At 43.1% G+C, this 18,511-nt stretch overlaps 1 protein-coding gene across 2 annotated transcripts in view; it reads right to left on the minus strand.

Moving 5' to 3' along the window:
* Positions 1-2,626: 2,626 nt before the first annotated feature.
* The window catches only part of usp48 (ubiquitin specific peptidase 48), a 30,044-nt gene continuing 14,159 nt past the window's right edge, over positions 2,627-18,511 (minus strand). For both annotated transcript variants that reach the window (XM_045692013.1, XM_014131879.2), the window contains exons 13-27: positions 10,973-11,173; positions 10,764-10,878; positions 10,430-10,572; positions 10,010-10,209; positions 9,572-9,694; positions 8,817-8,878; positions 8,605-8,715; positions 8,351-8,481; positions 8,125-8,231; positions 7,895-8,002; positions 7,516-7,698; positions 7,298-7,423; positions 7,074-7,122; positions 6,909-6,935; positions 2,627-4,086 (exon numbers count right to left, since the gene is read on the minus strand). In XM_045692013.1, coding sequence (XP_045547969.1) covers positions 4,064-4,086; positions 6,909-6,935; positions 7,074-7,122; positions 7,298-7,423; positions 7,516-7,698; positions 7,895-8,002; positions 8,125-8,231; positions 8,351-8,481; positions 8,605-8,715; positions 8,817-8,878; positions 9,572-9,694; positions 10,010-10,209; positions 10,430-10,572; positions 10,764-10,878; positions 10,973-11,173 — 1,709 coding nt within the window. In that variant the 3' untranslated portion in view covers positions 2,627-4,063. The remainder of the gene's footprint in view (positions 4,087-6,908; positions 6,936-7,073; positions 7,123-7,297; positions 7,424-7,515; positions 7,699-7,894; positions 8,003-8,124; positions 8,232-8,350; positions 8,482-8,604; positions 8,716-8,816; positions 8,879-9,571; positions 9,695-10,009; positions 10,210-10,429; positions 10,573-10,763; positions 10,879-10,972; positions 11,174-18,511) is intronic.

Raw genomic sequence — 18,511 nt, forward strand, 5'->3', positions numbered from 1 at the left:
CTCAAAAAAATAAAGGGAACACTTAAAACACATCCTAGATCTGAATGAAAGAAATTATCTTATTAAATACTTTTTTCTTTACATAGTTGAATGTGCTGACAACAAAATCACAAAAATAATCAATGGAAATCCAATTTATCAACCCATGGAGGTCTGGATTTGGAGTCACACTCAAAATTAAAGTGGAAAACCACACTACAGGCTGATCCAACTTTGATGTAATGTCCTTAAAACAAGTCAAAATGAGGCTCAGTAGTGTGTGTGGCCTCCACGTGCCTGTATCACCTCCCTACAACGCCTGGGTATGCTCCTGATGAGGTGGCGGATGGTCTTCTGAGGGATCTCCTCCCAGACCTGGACTAAAGCATCCGCCAACTCCTGGACAGTCTGTGGTGCAACGTGGCGTTGGTGGATGGAGCGAGACATGATGTCCCAGATGTGCTCAATTGGATTCAGGTCTGGGGAACGGGCGGGCCAGTCCATAGCATCAATGCCTTCCTCTTGCAGGAACTGCTAACACACTCCAGCCACATGAGGTCTAGCATTGTCTTGCATTAGGAGGAACCCAGGGCCAACCGCACCAGCATATGGTCTCACAAGGGGTCTGAGGATCTCATCTCGGTACCTAATGGCAGTCAGGCTACCTCTGGCGAGCACATGGAGGGCTGTGCGGCCCCCGAATAAATGCCACCCCACACCATGACTGACCCACCGCCAAACCGGTCATGCTGGAGGATGTTGCAGGCAGCAGAACGTTCTCCACGGCGTCTCCAGACTCTGTCACGTCTGTCACGTGCTCAGTGTGAACCTGCTTTCATCTGTGAAGAGCACAGGGCGCCAGTGGCGAATTTGCCAATCTTGGTGTTCTCTGGCAAATGCCAAACGTCCTGCACGGTGTTGGGCTGTAAGCACAACCCCCACCTGTGGACGTCAGGCCCTCATACCACCCTCATGGAGTCTGTTTCTGACCGTTTGAGCAGACACATGCACATTTGTGGCCTGCTGGAGGTCATTTTGCAGTGCTCCTCCTGCTCCTCCTTGCACAAAGGCGGAGGTAGCGGTCCTGCTGCTGGGTTGTTGCCCTCCTACGGCCTCCTCCACGTCTCCTGATGTACTGGCCTGTCTCCTGGTAGCGCCTCCATGCTCTGGACACTACGCTGACAGACACAGCAAACATTCTTGCCACAGCTCGCATTGATGTGCCATCCTGGATGAGCTGCACTACCTGAGCCACTTGTGTGGGTTGTAGACTCCGTCTCATGCTACCACTAGAGTGAAAGCACCGCCAGCATTCAAAAGTGACCAAAACATCAGCCAGGAAGCATAGGAACTGAGAAGTGGTCTGTGGTCCCCACCTGCAGAACCACTCCTTTATTGGGGGTGTCTTGCTAATTGCCTATAATTTCCACATGTTGTCTATACCATTTGCACAACAGCATGTGCAATATTGTCAATCAGTGTTGCTTCCTAAGTGGACAGTTTGATTTCACAAAAGTGTGATTGACTTGGAGTTACATTGTGTTGTTTAAGTGTTCCCTTTATTTTTTTGAGCAGTGTATAATGACCCCTCTACGGAAAGATAATTATTGGTCAACTGTGGGAAGCATTGGAGTCCACATGGGCCAGCATCCCTGTGAAACACTTGACACCTTGTAGAGTCCATGACCCGACAAATTGAGGCTGTTCTGAGAACAAATGGGGGTGCCACTCAATATTAGGGAAGTGTTCCTTCATCTGTGATTTGATGGGCTATGTATGATAGGGACACCTGCAATGTTTGTTGTTGAATGTACTTTCTTGTTTGTATTGTTACTGTATGCAGCAGTTGTGTCCAAGACAAATTTCCACATAGGGACAAAAGTAAATCTTGAATTACCTTTGGAAACACAATGGGTGGTCCTGAATGATAGGCCTAAATGTTATTCTGATACATAGCCTATTCATCTTGACATATGTTTATACTGTATGTTCACCTGCCCAGGGACTGCAGATTTAAATTTGCTGTTATCCAAATCTGGTGCAATGGATCACTTCTCATATTCTGAGACTTATATTGTTGTACATTGCCCCTGCCAAACAAATGTAATACATATATACACACATTGCCTATTCAGCTCAAGCTAAACAATCCTGAACCACAGATTTTACATGCAATGCAAGTACTGATAGATGGACTCAAATCACACAAATGTTTAGCCTGGGCTGATGGTTTCCCATGTGAACAGCTTCCCAACTTATCACGCAGGGGGAAAAAATTAGACCTGAAGGACATTTTGAAAAAGGGCATTGATGTGTGTGTATGTTTGGGTCCACAAATGGGAAAACATTCCCTCTAAACATGAAGGATATTAAAGAAGAGAACAGTGACTAAAATCTGGGTTTATAATTGCAATTCAACTTTGCTATGGGTTTGCTGAGCCAAATGCAGGTAACGTTAGCCTATAGCCCCTGAAAGGCCAACATCTAATTTCAGGGAAAAGTCCACAATGAAACTGACATTGAATGTGGAGAATGATACATTTGCAATAGAGCTGTGACCATGATCCCAATTGATAACTTCCAACTTAATTAACTAAATATGGCTATTAATAATGGCATTATAACAAATAAGGCTACAACAACAAACTGAGTTATAGGCTATTTATTAAATCCGTTTGCCAGCTCCAGGTAGGCTACACAAGTGGCACAAATTGACTTGCAATGGCTCCAGTGATATCATTTCAATATATTTATTGTATCAAATGGTAGGCTACAGTAGCCTGCTATGGCATACAAATTAATAGCCTTTTTGATTGCCAACAGATGCAAATGTAGCCTATCATTCTCCACATTTAATGTAATTTGAATCAGCTTTCCATACACTTCTGTTGACAGACCCATTTCCAAACACACTGCTCGACCTACAAACTGCGCATTCTCCAAAAGGCATTTCGTTAAATCATTACATTAAAAAGACACAGATCTGGGACCAGTTTACCCTCTTTGGCCACAAATACTTCAAGATCAGTGCTTAGGGAGAACTCTAATGCGCTCAATGTTTATTCACTTATGAGAAATTTAAATTAGAGTGAAATAATTTTTTCTTCAATTGCAAAAACAAATTATGCAAATAGTAGTACTAAAACTACAAACACCAACCATCCGCTCTTGTAGCTGCAGTACAATACATCGACTTGGTTTACTGTGTATATTAGAGAATGAATTACAAAATGTGAGTATATACTTACTTAATCCAATATCAGTGGTCAGAGGGGCGGTTTCCAGGACAAAGGATTAGGCTTAATCTGTGTCGGGGAAACCGCCCATTGTATTTTCCTACAGTGCACAAACAAGTCCAAAACAATGTGTGAGAATCTGTACATTCAAATTAGAAGAAAACATAACTTTATTGCCCATATGAAATTAGAGAAAAGAACAGCTCACACCAAGGCCTGCATCTGTTTCTGACGTCAGCACAATCTAATCTAAATTTCCATTTTTTTTTTTTTACTCATTTAAGAAATATACATATTTTCTTCTCCTAAATGTCACAAGGGAGTATTTTGTTAACTTTGTTGAGGTTGTTTAACCACCAAACAGTTACAATTTTCAATATTTAACATTTGCATTCTTTAAATATGTATTATGCATTCTTTAAATATGACCACAAGCTTCCATTGAACAAAAACATTTCTCTTGTAAAATTCAAGGAAAATTTTGTCCTACAATCGAAATAAAATGGGCACCTATGACTGGGCCTATCCTCTCAGAAGCCTACGGAAGCAGACAGAAGAGAGAAGTTTGGGCTCCATATTGGAAGATGCCACTCAACTAATGACCCGTTTCTACTCACAGTCCGGGCAAAGAGAGCGTGACCACAAAGTCCCAGAGAATGCATAAACGTCTTTAAATATTAAAAGCCAGCCGCTACTTTTGTGATAAAGAAAGGGTTTGCAACATAGTCACAGTTTAAAAAAGAAAAAAAATTAAAGCACTTTTTCCCCCATTCATGGACACTAATTCAAGCATTTTATTCTTGTTGTCCAGCTTCAGTCCGCTTCGAGGGCAGCGACTTGTGTTCTCTTCAGTGGCCAAGAAGCCCAGTCCCTAAATGGATACATACGCATGTTTTACCAACATTGACATACAATCAATAAATCTGGTCAAATTTAACATAGCTCCACATACTGCAGGTCAAGCATGTAGACATTGACCATGTCCGAATACCCATACCAGCGTACCACATACTTAAACTGCATACTATGTACTCATCGTCGCATACTATTTAGCACATACCATTTAGTAAAAAGTATGCCACGGCCGCAACGCAGTAGCGGCTCGTGACTGGCTGAGCAGGTGGGGCGGGGCCGAGTGCAGGTGGATTTTTCCAAATTCAACAGATATGCATCGCATTAACCAGCCTGATAATAGCCAATTAGATTCATTTCTCCAAACTCTGAATAGAATAAGAAGGTGTAATAGTCTACCTATAACCAGCCTGAGAAGGATTATCACATTTGACCTATACCGTAGCCCATATAGCCAATCTATCCTATTGTAAAAAGGACTGAAGACAGAAAGATCATTTGGTTCCATTTCAACATGTTTATTAGTGAAATCAAAGTGCTGTAACATATACACACACATATATTTGAAATATATATATATATATATATATATATGAAATAAAATATCCTAGTACATACAAACGTTTGAAATCAAAAGGCTATTGCACAGAAGGAAAAAAAATATGGAGTCTGTTGAATCGCAAATTCAGAACCACTGGACAGCAACATAATAAACTAAAGCCCTGATCAAGATGAGAATGACTGCTAAGTAGCCATGTTATGTTGTTTGGCTACATGAAGAGAACTTAGGGCCTATGATAAGCCACCTATCATCCGCAGCCCACCTCTTCCAATGAATCGTGGAAAAGTGTGCATCAAATTCTACTAGATGAAAAGCCGAAATTAGAATAACATCCAGGCATTTAAAACACTATTTTCGACAATGTACAGGGGGGAAAAAAGTATTTGATCCCCTGCTGATTTTGTATGTTTGCCCACTGACAAAGAAATGATCAGTCTATAATTTTAACGGTAGGTTTATTTGAACAGTGAGAGACAGAATAACAACAAAAAAATCCAGAAAAACGAATGTAAAAAATGTTATAAAATGATTTGCATTTTAATGAGGGAAATAAGTATTTGACCCCTCTGCAAAACATGACTTAGTACTTCGTGGCAAAACCCTTGTTGGTAATCAGAGGTCAGACGTTTCTTGTAGTTGGCCACCAGGTTTGCACATATCTCAGGAGGGATTTTTTGTCCCACTCCTCTTTGCAGATCTTCTCCAAGTCATTAAGGTTTCGAGGCTGACGTTTGGCAACTCGAACCTTCAGCTCCCTCCACAGATTTTCTATGGGATTAAGGTCTGGAGACTGGCTAGGCCACTCCAGGACCTTAATGTGCTTCTTCTTGAGCCACTCCTTTGTTGCCTTGGCCACGTGTTTTGGGTCATTGTCATGCTGGAATACCCATCCACGACCCATTTTCAACGCCCTGGATGTTCTCACACAAGATTTGACGTTACATGGCCCCGTCCATCGTCCCTTTGATGCGGTGAAGTTGTCCTGTCCCCTTAGCAGAAAAACACCCCCAAAGCATAATGTTTCCACCTCCATGTTTGACGGTGGAGATGGTGTTCTTGGGGTCATAGGCAGCATTACTCCTCCTCCAAACACAGCGAATTGAGTTGATGCCAAAGGGCTCCATTTTGGTCTCATCTGACCACAACACTTTCACCCAGTTGTCCTCTGAATCATTCAGATGTTCTTTGGCAAACTTCAGACGGGCATGTATATGTATTCTTGAGCAGGGGGACCTTGCGGGCGCTGCAGGATTTCAGTCCTTCACGGCGTAGTGTGGTACCAATTGTTTTCTTGGTGACTATGGTCCCAGCTGCCTTGAGATCATTGACAAGATCCTCCCGTGTAGTTCTGGGCTGATTCCTTACCGTTCTCATGATCATTGCAACCCCACGAGGTGAGATCTTGCATGGAGCCCCAGGCCGAGGGATATTGACAGTTCTTTTGTGTTTCTTCCATTTGCGAATAATTGCACCAACTGTTGTCACCTTCTCACCAAGCTGCTTGCCGATGGTCTTGTAGCCCATTCCAGCCTTGTGTAGGTCTACAATGTTGTCCCTGACATCCTTGGAGAGCTCTTTGGTCTTGGCCATGGTGGAGGGTTTGGAATCTGATTGATTGCTTCTGTGGACAGGTGTCTTTTTTACAGGTAACAAGCTGCGGTTAGGAGCACTCCCTTTAAGAGTGTGCTCCTAATCTCAACTCGTTACCTGTATAAAAGACACCTGGGAGCCAGAAATCTTTCTGATTGAGAGGGGGTCAAATACTTATTTCCCTCATTAAAATGCAAATTAATTCATAACATTTTTGACATGCGTTTTTCTGGATATTTTTGTTGTTATTCTGTCTCTCACTGTTCAAATAAACCTACCATTAAAATTATAGACTGATCCTTTCTTTATCAGTGGGCAAAAGTACAAAATCAGCAGGGGATAAAATACTTTTTTCCCCCACTGTACATACTAAAAAGTTATATTTTCGCATACTGAGAATGCGTTGTGTGCGATTGTTGTTTCGGGTTATTGGTGAATTTCGGTAGCACACAGAAGCTGAGTGACGGCACCGTCAGTGCTGCCGCAAGTCCCGCCCCCATGGCCAGTGGTGGCATACCTGATTATCAGCTGTTGTCAAAGCCAAAATTAGTATGACATCCAGGCATTTAAAGTACTCTCGATTTTAGAAATGTCACGTACTACTCAAATGGACTACTATTTAGGACGCAAGTATGGGTACTCAGTCACGACCATTGTCTAAGCATGATAGTATCAGAAAATATCCTTACCTTTAAATCCTTCTTCAGGCATACACACTGAGAAGAGAACACAGAAACAGTTGTTTGAAAATAGGATATTTTTATTCATAGGCAAATGCGAAGAAGGAATTTCCGGGTGTACGAAAGAACAAAAGGGAGAAAAAAAATTATTGAAAGAGATGAAAATAAACATACCCTGATAAACATCATCCATTGCTGCAAAATCTGCTATGGGTTCATCAGCCTGAGAGAAAAAGACAAAACACAGATTCAGGAATGAGCAACTGCATTCGCTGATCGTCTCCAGTAATCACGTGACGACGTTTTCACTTTCCCATTAGAGACCCATCTGTCCAACACCGGGCGCATCTTTCAACAAAAAGTTCAAGTTCATAATCTAAAATGGGGAGTGTTCGTACCTTCAGACAGATGACGCTCTCTGGGATGACTCCTAGGCTGCCGAGGGTGGCAGAATCGTCCGTGAGACACCGGCCGTCGATCGACAGGTTCTGATCAAACGGGGCCACGGAGAAGGCGTGCATGATCTGAGGGAGGACCATTACAACACACCAGAGTTAGGATCAGGAATGAATAGATTCAGTGTGGTGCAAAGGAGGATATATTATGAATCCCTCGCCTGTATTTTCAGCTCCTTGAGCGTCTGATTGGCTGAGACGATGAGTGCTTTCTCTCCCCGGAGCTTCCTGTGCCTCGTGCTCCTCCTGATCCCCGATTTGCCACCACTGGCCATGGGGGCGGGACTTGCAGCAGCACTGACGGTGCCGTCACTCAGCTTCTGACGCTTTGCCCCGTCCTCTGACTGGACAGAGGGTCATGTGACCAGGAAGCAAGGGCAACATTGGGCAATATTCCATGTCAATCATCCTCTAAAGGGCTTCTCACTTTTACATTATTGGTAAATGGCTTAGAGTTTCCACAAAACTACTCAAACATTCGATTCTTAGAGACTTATGAGCCATAGAAAGTGTAACTGAGGCGAGCGTTTTGTATCCTACCTGGCTGAAATCAGGGTCTCGCTCTCCATCCACCTTAGCAACAGGCTCCTCCCTCTCATCCTCTGCCTCCGACCCGCTCACATTCATCTCAGGAGCTGCATCCTTCAACTACAGAGGAAGACACGAGTTGTATTCTTCTCTGGAGATTCATACCATTTACATATTACACTGACAAGAACCATTTACTACAGAGAGAAAGAGGGAGAAGGGGGAGCGAGAAAGAGACTCACCCTCTTGTCGTCTATGACCTTGCGTACGTAGACTGTGGCTTGTGCATACTCTCTCATGTCCCTCTGCTGCTGGAAAATGAAGCCTTCTCTGCAGTCCCTACACAACTCTGGAAACACACAAACAACTCTCACACAACCCATTCAAAGAGTTCCTCTGGAGATCTCAAAGAATCAAATCACCAACAGTCACACAGTCGAGGGGAAATCACGTGGGCTCAAATCTCACCAGGCTGGGTGGTGTACTCCACACTGGAGCCGTTGGGCGTGGCCTCGCTGATCCGGCAGATGGAGATTGGCTGATCAACCAGGAAGTGTCTGCTGATCACCTCCCATTCGTCGGGCCAGAGAAGAGCTATACTGTGCAGAGGGAACACCACACAACATGAGACCAGGAGGGATGGATGATAAAGACCAGAGAGGTGCTGTATAAAACACAACAACTTGAGTCAAGAGGGGTCAGAGGTCAGTGAAGTCACTCACTGTTGGGCGTCTCCCTTTAACATGGAGTCGAAGGTGAACATGAAGCCTCTATGTGGACATAGGAGCAAACTGTTCCCTACGCTAGACACTGGGGTGGTCTTAGTGGGCCTCCTATAGACACACACAGAAAGACAGAGAGAGAGTCATTCATGCCATCTGACTTTTTTTGGACTGCTTCACCATCCAAACGGTTGGATTTGGAAAGGACTTACCTGATGAACCTTCTCCACTCGTCCACAAAAAACAGAGGAACTATGTAGAGAATATCTGTCTCCTAAAACAAAGATGGGGTTCATCAGTATGTCAACAACATATATATTCAGTTCATCCAATAGTATATTTACTCTAAGAATTGAAGGAAGGAATTGTTAGCCATTTTATTACCAGCGTCCCAGCAGTCGTTAGCCATTTTATTACCAGCGTCCCAGCAGTCTTTGGCCATTTTATTACCAGCGTCCCAGCAGTCTTTGGCCATTTTATTACCAGCGTCCCAGCAGTCGTTAGCCATTTTATTACCAGCGTCCCAACAGTCGTTAGCCATTTTATTACCAGCGTCCCAGCAGTCGTTAGCCATTTTATTACCAGCGTCCCAGCAGTCGTTAGCCATTTTATTACCAGCGTCCCAGCAGTCGTTAACCATTTTATTACCAGCGTCCCAGCAGTCTTTGGCCATTTTATTACCAGCGTCCCAGCAGTCGTTAGCCATTTTATTACCAGCGTCCCAGCAGTCGTTAGCCATTTTATTACCAGCGTTCCAGCAGTCGTTAGCCATTTTATTACCAGCGTCCCAGCAGTCTTTGGCCATTTTATTACCAGCGTCCCAGCAGTCTTTGGCCATTTTATTACCAGCGTCCCAGCAGTCTTTGGCCATTTTATTACCAGCGCTCCAGCAGTCGTTGGCCATTTTATTACCAGTGTACTAGCAGTTATTACCTGTTATTAGCCATGTACTACCTACTGTTATTACCTGTGGCCACTTGGTGAGTGTGGGCCTGTTCTTCTCCTGGAAGAGGTTGAGTAGGGAGCTCTTCTGTTCTGATGCCATCATCCTGTTCAGAGCCTCATTCTCCTTCCCCTCTCGCTCCAGCCTCTACAAGAAAACACAGGGATATCACACAGTTAACACATTCACATCTTAGTCATTTAGCAGACACTCTTATCCAGAGCGACTTACAGGAGTAATTAGGGTTAAGTGCCTTGCTCAAGGGCACAACTGAATTTCCACCTAGACGGCTCTAACCAGCGAACTTACGGTTAGTGACAATGCTCTTAACCGCTAGGCTATCTGCTGCCCATTAATTGTTTTTTTTTCTTCACAAGGCTAGAAGACAAGAGTAGGGAGAGATGTTTTTTATACAGTATCTCTAATCCCTCTCACCACATCCGTCCGTCCGTCCCTTCTTACCAGGCACTGCTGACAGGGCTCCTGTAGCTGGGTGAACTGGGGGGCTTTGGGGAAGTACACCCTCAGTTTGGACCACACCTCCTCAGTCACCAGCCGCCGCTCGCTCTCCAGGATACTCAGACCGCCGTGCCGACAGAGGATGTCCTCGTTGAAGGTTTTCATTTCCTCCTCGTCTCCGTCCAGGTTCTCCGGGCCGTACTCTGGAAACAGACAGCAATAGTCAAACAGTGGGCAATGCTTTGATAAAGACAAGAATCAGACAGCAATAATCCTCATGATCTCTGCACAAAGAGGGGAACGCATGTTATGTCTCACCTGACTCTAATAATAATAGTGGAGTTCTCTACTCCACCTTCAGTCATCGTGATAACTGGTCCTTTTCCAAGTTGTACGATTTGTGATCTCTGCTGGTTTGTGTACCTTTAGTAGCAGTGATCTCTGGTCCCTCTCCGTTGGTTTTGCCGTTGCTGTGTTTGGTCTCCTCCTCATCCTCCTCCAGCTGCTCCAAGGCCAACTGTCTCCAGCTCCGCAGAGACGTCTTGCCCGCCCAGTACCCCTCATCACTGTCGGACAGGGGTGAGACGTAAGAACACACACTTGCACAGGATACAATTGCTAGCTGCAGTATTAAACTTTATTTTTTTTAATTTTTTTAATTAAGTGCATTCCGCCTACTTACAAAGTTATGGTTATTTTGACCAACCATTTTACGGACACAAAATGTTGCCATGAATCTGAAGGAGTCAGCGGTTACCTTTTGGGCGGGCACTTGACAAGGTTGGTGACTTCTTTGTAATCCTCGGCCAGCTGGTTCTTTAGCCGCAGCACTCTGCATCTCTGCCCCACACATTCCTCACAGAGAGTTGAGCCTGGACACACAGGGTCACACACAGAAGATGTCAGAGGTTGCAGAGAGGAGCCGAGAATTATCCACTGCACGTCAGCCATTGCAATGGCTCTTACCATCTAGCCTGGGTCCTCCTCCATATTTGTCAAAGAGAAGCTCTGCAGCTTTGACAGAGATCCTCTTGGCCTCCCCCACCTTGTCAGGGTGCAGTTTACCGTGAGAACACAGGAAGTTGCCGTTGTCGATTTCTTTGGTGACCGTCGAGTCATCCAGCCATTTCTTCAGCCACTCCAGAGGCACAAACTCATACTCTTGGCCTGGAAGAGAAACACAAACATGCAGGGTCTGACATTAACAATGACCCACAGGCCCGGGCCAGTAAAAACATGTTAGGCTGGTGGATTTCGTCATTCACTGGCCCGACCGGACCAGTAAATTCTCAGCGCATTTTGCGTTCCAGTTCGACATCAAATAAAAATTGTCACATAAATAACATCTGCAAAATATGTTGTGTAAGCACTAAGGCCAGAGGGGAAGTGTGGTATATAGCTAATATACCACGGCTAAGGGCTATTCATAGGCAGGACACAGCCCTTAGCCGTGGTATATTAGCCATATATCACAAAACCCTGAGGAGCCTTATTGCTATAATAAACTGATTACCATCATCATTAGAGCAGAAAAAATTTATTATGATTTGTCGTACATATGGTGTTCGGTCTGATATACCATGGCTGTCAGCCAATCAGCATTCAGGGCTCAACCCACCCAGTTTATAATGCGGTTTTAGCGACATGTACCTGATCAGTCACAGTCTGCCATTGAAAACCTTTGAAGACAACACACGGAAAAGTCATGTTATTTGTATTTGAGCAATATGATTGGTCTTCAAAGCCCCACCACACTCCCTGTATGTCACAACTTCTCATTCTGAAGAAGTACATACGTTGATGCACTGCACACGGGAGCTGTGCAGACTGCAGAGCAAAAAGAAGCACTCATCCATCCACTCGCTGAGATTATTTATTTTAGGGAAAGTGATTTACAAAAGTAAACCTTCAATAGTGAACATACCAGCAACAGGCTGGCTAGTGTTGATAACATGCGATTTTTAAAAATTCAAATTAAAACTAGCATTCATATTGACAAGCCTACTGCAGTGGAGTGCTGGAGTAAAGAACTACATGTAGTACAACTAGTAATTTAACTACATTTTGCAGTAGCTTGGTGTTAGTTGAACTAAAGTCAAATCTAGGTAGTGTTTACAGTAGTTAACTTTTTTTTGCCATGTAGCTACCAACTGGAACTACAAACTACTTTTTTGTTAAAACAAAAGATGGGTGAAGTAGGCAAGAATTTCCTTAATTTTTTTGTATCAGACCTACCTAATTCTCACTTGAAACAATTTTACATTCTGTAAACATATGAACCCTGTTCTTGCAATTTGTAGTCTGATTAAAAAAAAATCCGAAGCAGTTTGGATATAGTAAACTACTTTTTAAAAGTAACTTTAGTTAAGTAAACTACAGTGCTGTGAAAAAGTATTTGCCCCCTTCCTGATTTCTTTTTTTTGTTGCACATGTCACACTTTAATGTTTCAGATCAAACAAATGTAAATATTACACAAAGATAACACAAGTAAACACAAAATGCAGTTTTTAAATGATGATTTTATTTATTAAGGGAAAAAAGCTGTCCGAACCTTCATGGCCCTATGTGACAAAGTAATTGCCCCCTAAACCTAATAACTGGTTGTGCCACCCTCAGCAGCAACAACTGCAATCAAGCGTTTGCGATAACTGGCAATGAGTCTTTCACATTGCTGTGGAGGAATTTTGGCCCACTCTTCTTCGCAGAATTGTTTTAATTCAGCCACATTGGAGGGTTTTCGAGCATGAACCACCGTTTTAAGGTCACGCCACAGCATCTCAATCGGATTCAAGTCCGGACTTTGACTAGGCAACTCCAAAACCTTTATTTTGTTATTTTTAAGCCATTCAGAGGTGGACTTGCTGGTGTGTTTTGGATCATTGTCCTGCTGCAGAACCCAAGTGCGCTTCAGCTTGAGGTCACGAACTGATGGCTGGACATTCTCCTTCAGGATTTTTTGGTAGAGAGCAGAATTCATGGTTCCATCAATCACAGCAAGTCGTCCAGGTCCTGAAGCAGCAAAGCAACCCCAGACTATCACACTACCACCACCATATTTGACTGTTGGTATGATGTTCTTTTTCTGAAATGCTGTGTTACTTTTACGCCAGATGTAACGGGACGCACCTTCCAAACAGTTCAACTTTTGTCTCGTCAGTCCACAGAATATTTTCCCAAAAGTCTTGGGGATCGTCAAATCAAGATATTTTTTTGCCAAAAGTGAGACGAGCCTTTGTTATTTTTGGTCAGCAGTGGTTTTCACCTTGGAACTCTGCCACGGATGCCATTTTTTGCCCAGTCTCTTTCTTATGGTTGAGTCATGAACACTGACCTTAACTGAGGCCTGCAGTTCTTTAGATGTTGTTGTGGGTTCTTTTGTGACCTCTTGGATGAGTCGTCGCTGCGCTCTTGGGGTTATTTTGGTAGGCCGGCCACTCCTGGGAAGGTTCACCACTGTTCCAAATTTTCTCCATTTGTGGATAATGGCTCTCACCGTGGTTCGCAGGAGTCCCAAAACTTTAGAAATGGCTTTGTAACCCTTTCCTGACTGATATATGTCAGTTACTTTGTTTCTCATCTGTTCCTGAATTTCCGTGGCGTGATGTCTTGCTTTTTGAGATCTTTTGGCCTACTTCACTTTGTAAGACAGGTTCTATTTAAGTGATTTCTTGATTCAACAGGTCTGGCAGTAATCAGGCCTGGGTGTGGCTAGTGAAATTGAACTCAGCTTTCCAAAAAATTTGATTAACCACAGTAAATTCATGATTTAACAAGGGGGGGAATTACTTTCTCACATAGGGCCATGAAGGTTTGGATAGCTTTTTCCCCTTAAATACAATTATCACTTAAACTGCATTTTGTGTTTACCTTTGTGTAACATTAAAATTTGTATGATGATCTGAAACATTTAAGTGTGACAAATGTGCAAAAGAATAAGAAATCAGGAAGGGGGCAAATACTTTTTCACAGCACTGTATATGTTTCTTAAGGGGTAGCTTTACAGTAGCTTAACTTGTTACAGTGTAAAGTAATTGGTAAACTATATTTTCAGAGTAGCTTCCCCCAACACTGGTGGTTTTCAACTGGTGTGCCGAGAACATAATCTTGATACATTTGTGTAACACTCACTTATAAAACATGACCTGTGGAATGCACATGGAATTTTGACTTGGGAGCACCAGCGCAGCAAAGATAATACATTGAATGGCAGGCACGTTCACATCTGTATCGTTGTTTCATGTCCAGTTCGCTCAGGCTGTTACAGTATCATTTGAGGGGCGCGCATCACAAGCAAAGTCATTTGTATCATTTTACTTCACCTGTGAGAACCATTAGCACAGGCAAGTCTGATTAGGCGTAGCTGTACCACACAGCCTCTGCCATAGAAACAAACAAAGCTTCGTGTCCGTGGTTGCACCTTTACTATTAAGCAAACCACTTGTCTCTAGCTCAAACCGTTAAAAAAGTGTTAACGTCTAGGAGCAACAACGGCTCAGCCGTGACGTGGTAGGCCATACAAGCTCACAGAACAGAACCACTGAGTGTTGAAGTGCGTAAAAATAGTCTGTCCTCGGTTGCAACACTCACTACCGAATTCTAAACTGCCTCTGGAAGCAACGTCAGCACAAGAACTGTTCATCGGGAGATTCATGAAATGGGTTTGCATGGCCGAGCAGCCGCACACAAGCCTAAAATTACCATGCACAATGCCAAGCTTCAGCTGGAGTGGTGTAAAGCTCACTGCCATTGGACTCTGGAGCAGTGGAAACACGTTCTCTTAGGTGATGAATCACGCTTCACCATCTGGCAGTCCGACAGACGAATCTGGGTTTGGCAGATGCTAGGAGAACGCTACCTGCCCCAATGCATAGTGCCAACTGTAAAGTTTTAGTGGAGGAGGAATAATGGTCTGGGGCTGTTTTTCATGGCTCAGGCTAGGCCCCTTAGTTCCAGTGAAGGGAAATCTTAACGCTACAGCATACAATGACATTCTGTGCTTCCAACTTTGTGGCAACAGTTTGAGGAAGGCCCTTTCCTGTTTCAACATGACAATGACCCTGTGCACAAAGCGAGGTCCATAAAGAAATGGTTTGTCGAGATCGGTGTGGAAGAACTGCACTGGCCTGCACAGAGCCAACTCGTATTTACTGGTTGGTGGCGCTGTCTGCTAAAACAGATGGCTCATAATTCAATGGTTGTGTGTTCTAATCCCACATGGGACAGATCTCTTTACTTTTGAGCCTTTATTTACAATATTTCAGCCCATCCTGACACTTCTAAAAGTGAAAGCATACCTCGCCCTTGTATTAGTTGTAGGTTTTTAATACAGTACCCAAGACTAATCTGTGAGTTAATTTGAACATTGGAAAAAGAGCGACTGCGTAAATACCGCAATGGGGGTTGGATTGAATTGAGCCCATAATCTTCATTTTCAAGGTGATGATTGCACTTTTCTTCTCAACACAATACCGCAATAAATGCGAGTCCACATTTCAACTAGTTTTTCTGCACCCCATGGGGGATTCGAATGTACACTGCAAGTGTAAGATCTCGCAAGTGTACACGGGTGGCTTTCCCCCCGGGATCGAAAATGTTTGCACAACGACATATTTGGGTGGCCTCCAGGACATTCAAATGCCTTGATTCCAACCCGAAATACACAGCAAAATTATTAAATACTTGATCAAACTTATCTTCCAGATTGGAAACATTTGTTGTGGTATTGTGTTTAGAAAGACATGACTTTACAATTTAAATTAGGGCTGGGCGATTTGGCCAAAATCTCCTATCCCGATATAAGTTATTTCATATCCCGATAACTGTACATATCACGATATAGCACATTTTCAGTAAATTCAATTAATAAATAGTTTATCTAAAATGACCACATGTAAAGGCTTATTTCTTATTACATTTTGAATTATACTCAACAAATAAAAATGGTACTTAATAAAATATGAGTATTTCTCATTTTATTTAGAACCTTTGTGCAAATTTTCAATTAAGCATGTAACAAAATATGAATGTATACAATCTAAAAGGGTAAATAGAAAACAGCAACTATAGTTGCAAACAAAATAAATAAGCCTAAAATATATATATTTTTTTTAAATGGTGGGTGGGGGGGGGCTTGCCTGTTTTGCATGTTAATTTGGCATTAATACGTGTCACATATCAATTTGCATTTGGTACCTTGGGTCGAGTGTTAGCACTAACTCACGAAACCCCTGTTTCTCGACCGTGTAAATTGGGGCCATGTCTTTGCAGATGTAGGTTGTAACGGCAGCTGTTCTCGTTCCATCTTCGTGATTCTTTGCAATATGGTGTGCCGCGGGAAAAAGCTTCTTGCAATGTCTGAGTCAGGGGTTTGTTTTGAGCACTCAACTTTTTTGGGTCTCATCTGTAGACTCTCCGTACTGTTTCACATGTTCCTTGCGTAGGTGGTAAAAGAGGTTAGTGGTGTTTGAGCCTGTTGTCGGGACCGGCCTGCGGCAGATTTGGCAGAGGATGGTTTTCTGGTCCGTGTCAGACTTTTCATACCCAAACCACGTCCATGTGACCGAAGTAGCCCCTCTTTTAGGTACGAGCTCCGTGTCTCCGTGCTCTGTGTCACGTTCACTCTCCTCCATGTTAGTTTGTGTTGCAAATTTCCTTCCACACGGCACGCAAAACGTTGTCTAATTGACAAAAAAATATTGCCGTAAAGAGTGTGATTTGCGACAATTAAATAAACGATAGAGCATAATATGAAACGATAGAAAACCGTCTATCGTCACACGATATATCGTCATATCGCCCAGCCCTAATTTAAATTACTGAAAATGTATGAATTCGGTGTATTGTTAGTCGTTTCGGAAATCGTCTAGGCCTAGATGATCTGGACTGTTTTCGAAGTAAAAACATTAAACCCGTCTTCGAGACTAAAGTCTGCCTACATTATCTTGAAAAATAAATCAAACGTGGCTGCTATATGAAACACAACATAAAATAGAAGAACGTGCCAGAAAACAATAAGTGGATTTGTACTCATTTGTTACCACTTAAGGCGTCCGCATGCTTCCCATTCAAAACGGTTAGAGCATATATTATGATGACATTGTATGACTTTTGTTTGTTTTGGTCTTCGGCAAGGGTTTTGTCGGCTGTTCGTGCACACTACACTTTGGTAGCCGAAGTCTACGCCGCTTCGTCTGTGATCAACAGTAGGGATTCCTCAATTAAGTGTTTGTTGTCATTCAACGAGAAAATCGTTTTCATGCGAATTTTCTCACTTGAGAAATACTACACCAAACATCCTAGTTACAAGTAAAATTGTGTGACTAAAATGCTGACCACACCGCTCGAGACACATGCCCTGCAAAATAAATGTACACATGCATGTTATTCAATCATTGCACCCACGCTGCTCGCGAGCGTCTGCGTAGCCAGGCATTAAAATAGAACTTGGTTCTATTTGTGAAGCTTAACGCACTGCAAGTCCCGCCTCCTCATTGGTTTATAGAAGCATATACCCACATGGGTGATTGAAAGATGAACTGAGGTCCACACTCCAGTCGGTTGTGGTAATGCACCTTAAAGTTGGTTGCCACCGCCATACAAAGAAGAAGACAAAGAAGCCTGAAGGAGGAGAGATGACTAGAAATTAACTCGGTTTACCCTTTCATCTGTGGATTAATTGTCGGAATAGAGGACCTTGTGCATTTCAGGTAAAATAACAACCCAATGTTTACATCCCAGGACAAATTAGCTAGCAACAGCAAGCTAGCTAGCTAAATGTCCCCAAATTAATATAGTTGGTTCAGAGTTCATTTTGATATTTCAACCTGCGTGTCCTGATCGCGCCTGGTGTGGGTGGACAAAATCAACATGCGCGCGAGCGGTCTGGTCAGCATGTAAGACCTTATGTTAGAATAATTCTGAATATTTTGAGGAAGTGGCTACGGTTTCTCAAGAGACAAAGAGTACTATTGCATTTTTTTCTCGTTTTTCAAGTGAAGGTCTTTTAGATTGACGCACAGTTGGATTTTAAGTAATATAAATAATCCCCATTAAAATCTGTCAGTTTAAGCTAGAAATATAAGGTGTTTAGCATGAGCTGAGTCTCAATCCACTGCATCCACCTACATTGACCATCTGCATCTGTGGTGGAAGGTAGCCAAGCTACAGAGGTGTTTGTCAGACAATGAGACACCCTGAAAATCGGTCTTCTCACGAAAACGTCTGTAGCGTTTTGTTCTAGAACCCCCACAAGTGCCACGGGAATTGTACAAAGTCGGCAATGCTGATGTGCCAACTTTGTCTGTAGCGTCCAAACCGTTTGAGCTACAAACTAATATGACCCCATTATGGAAAAGGGTGACTCAAGAACACCATGGTGTTCTCCGATTTGCTCTACAAACCCCCACAAGTCACAGGACTTGTCTGAAAGTAACCCATGCAAATAAATGGAAGTATGGAGGTAGTTTTGTGCCAACAAAAATAAGGGGTGAAATGTGTAAAAAATT

This window comes from Salmo salar, chromosome ssa12 (genome assembly GCF_905237065.1).
Source record: "Salmo salar chromosome ssa12, Ssal_v3.1, whole genome shotgun sequence".
Taxonomy (NCBI): domain Eukaryota; kingdom Metazoa; phylum Chordata; class Actinopteri; order Salmoniformes; family Salmonidae; genus Salmo; species Salmo salar.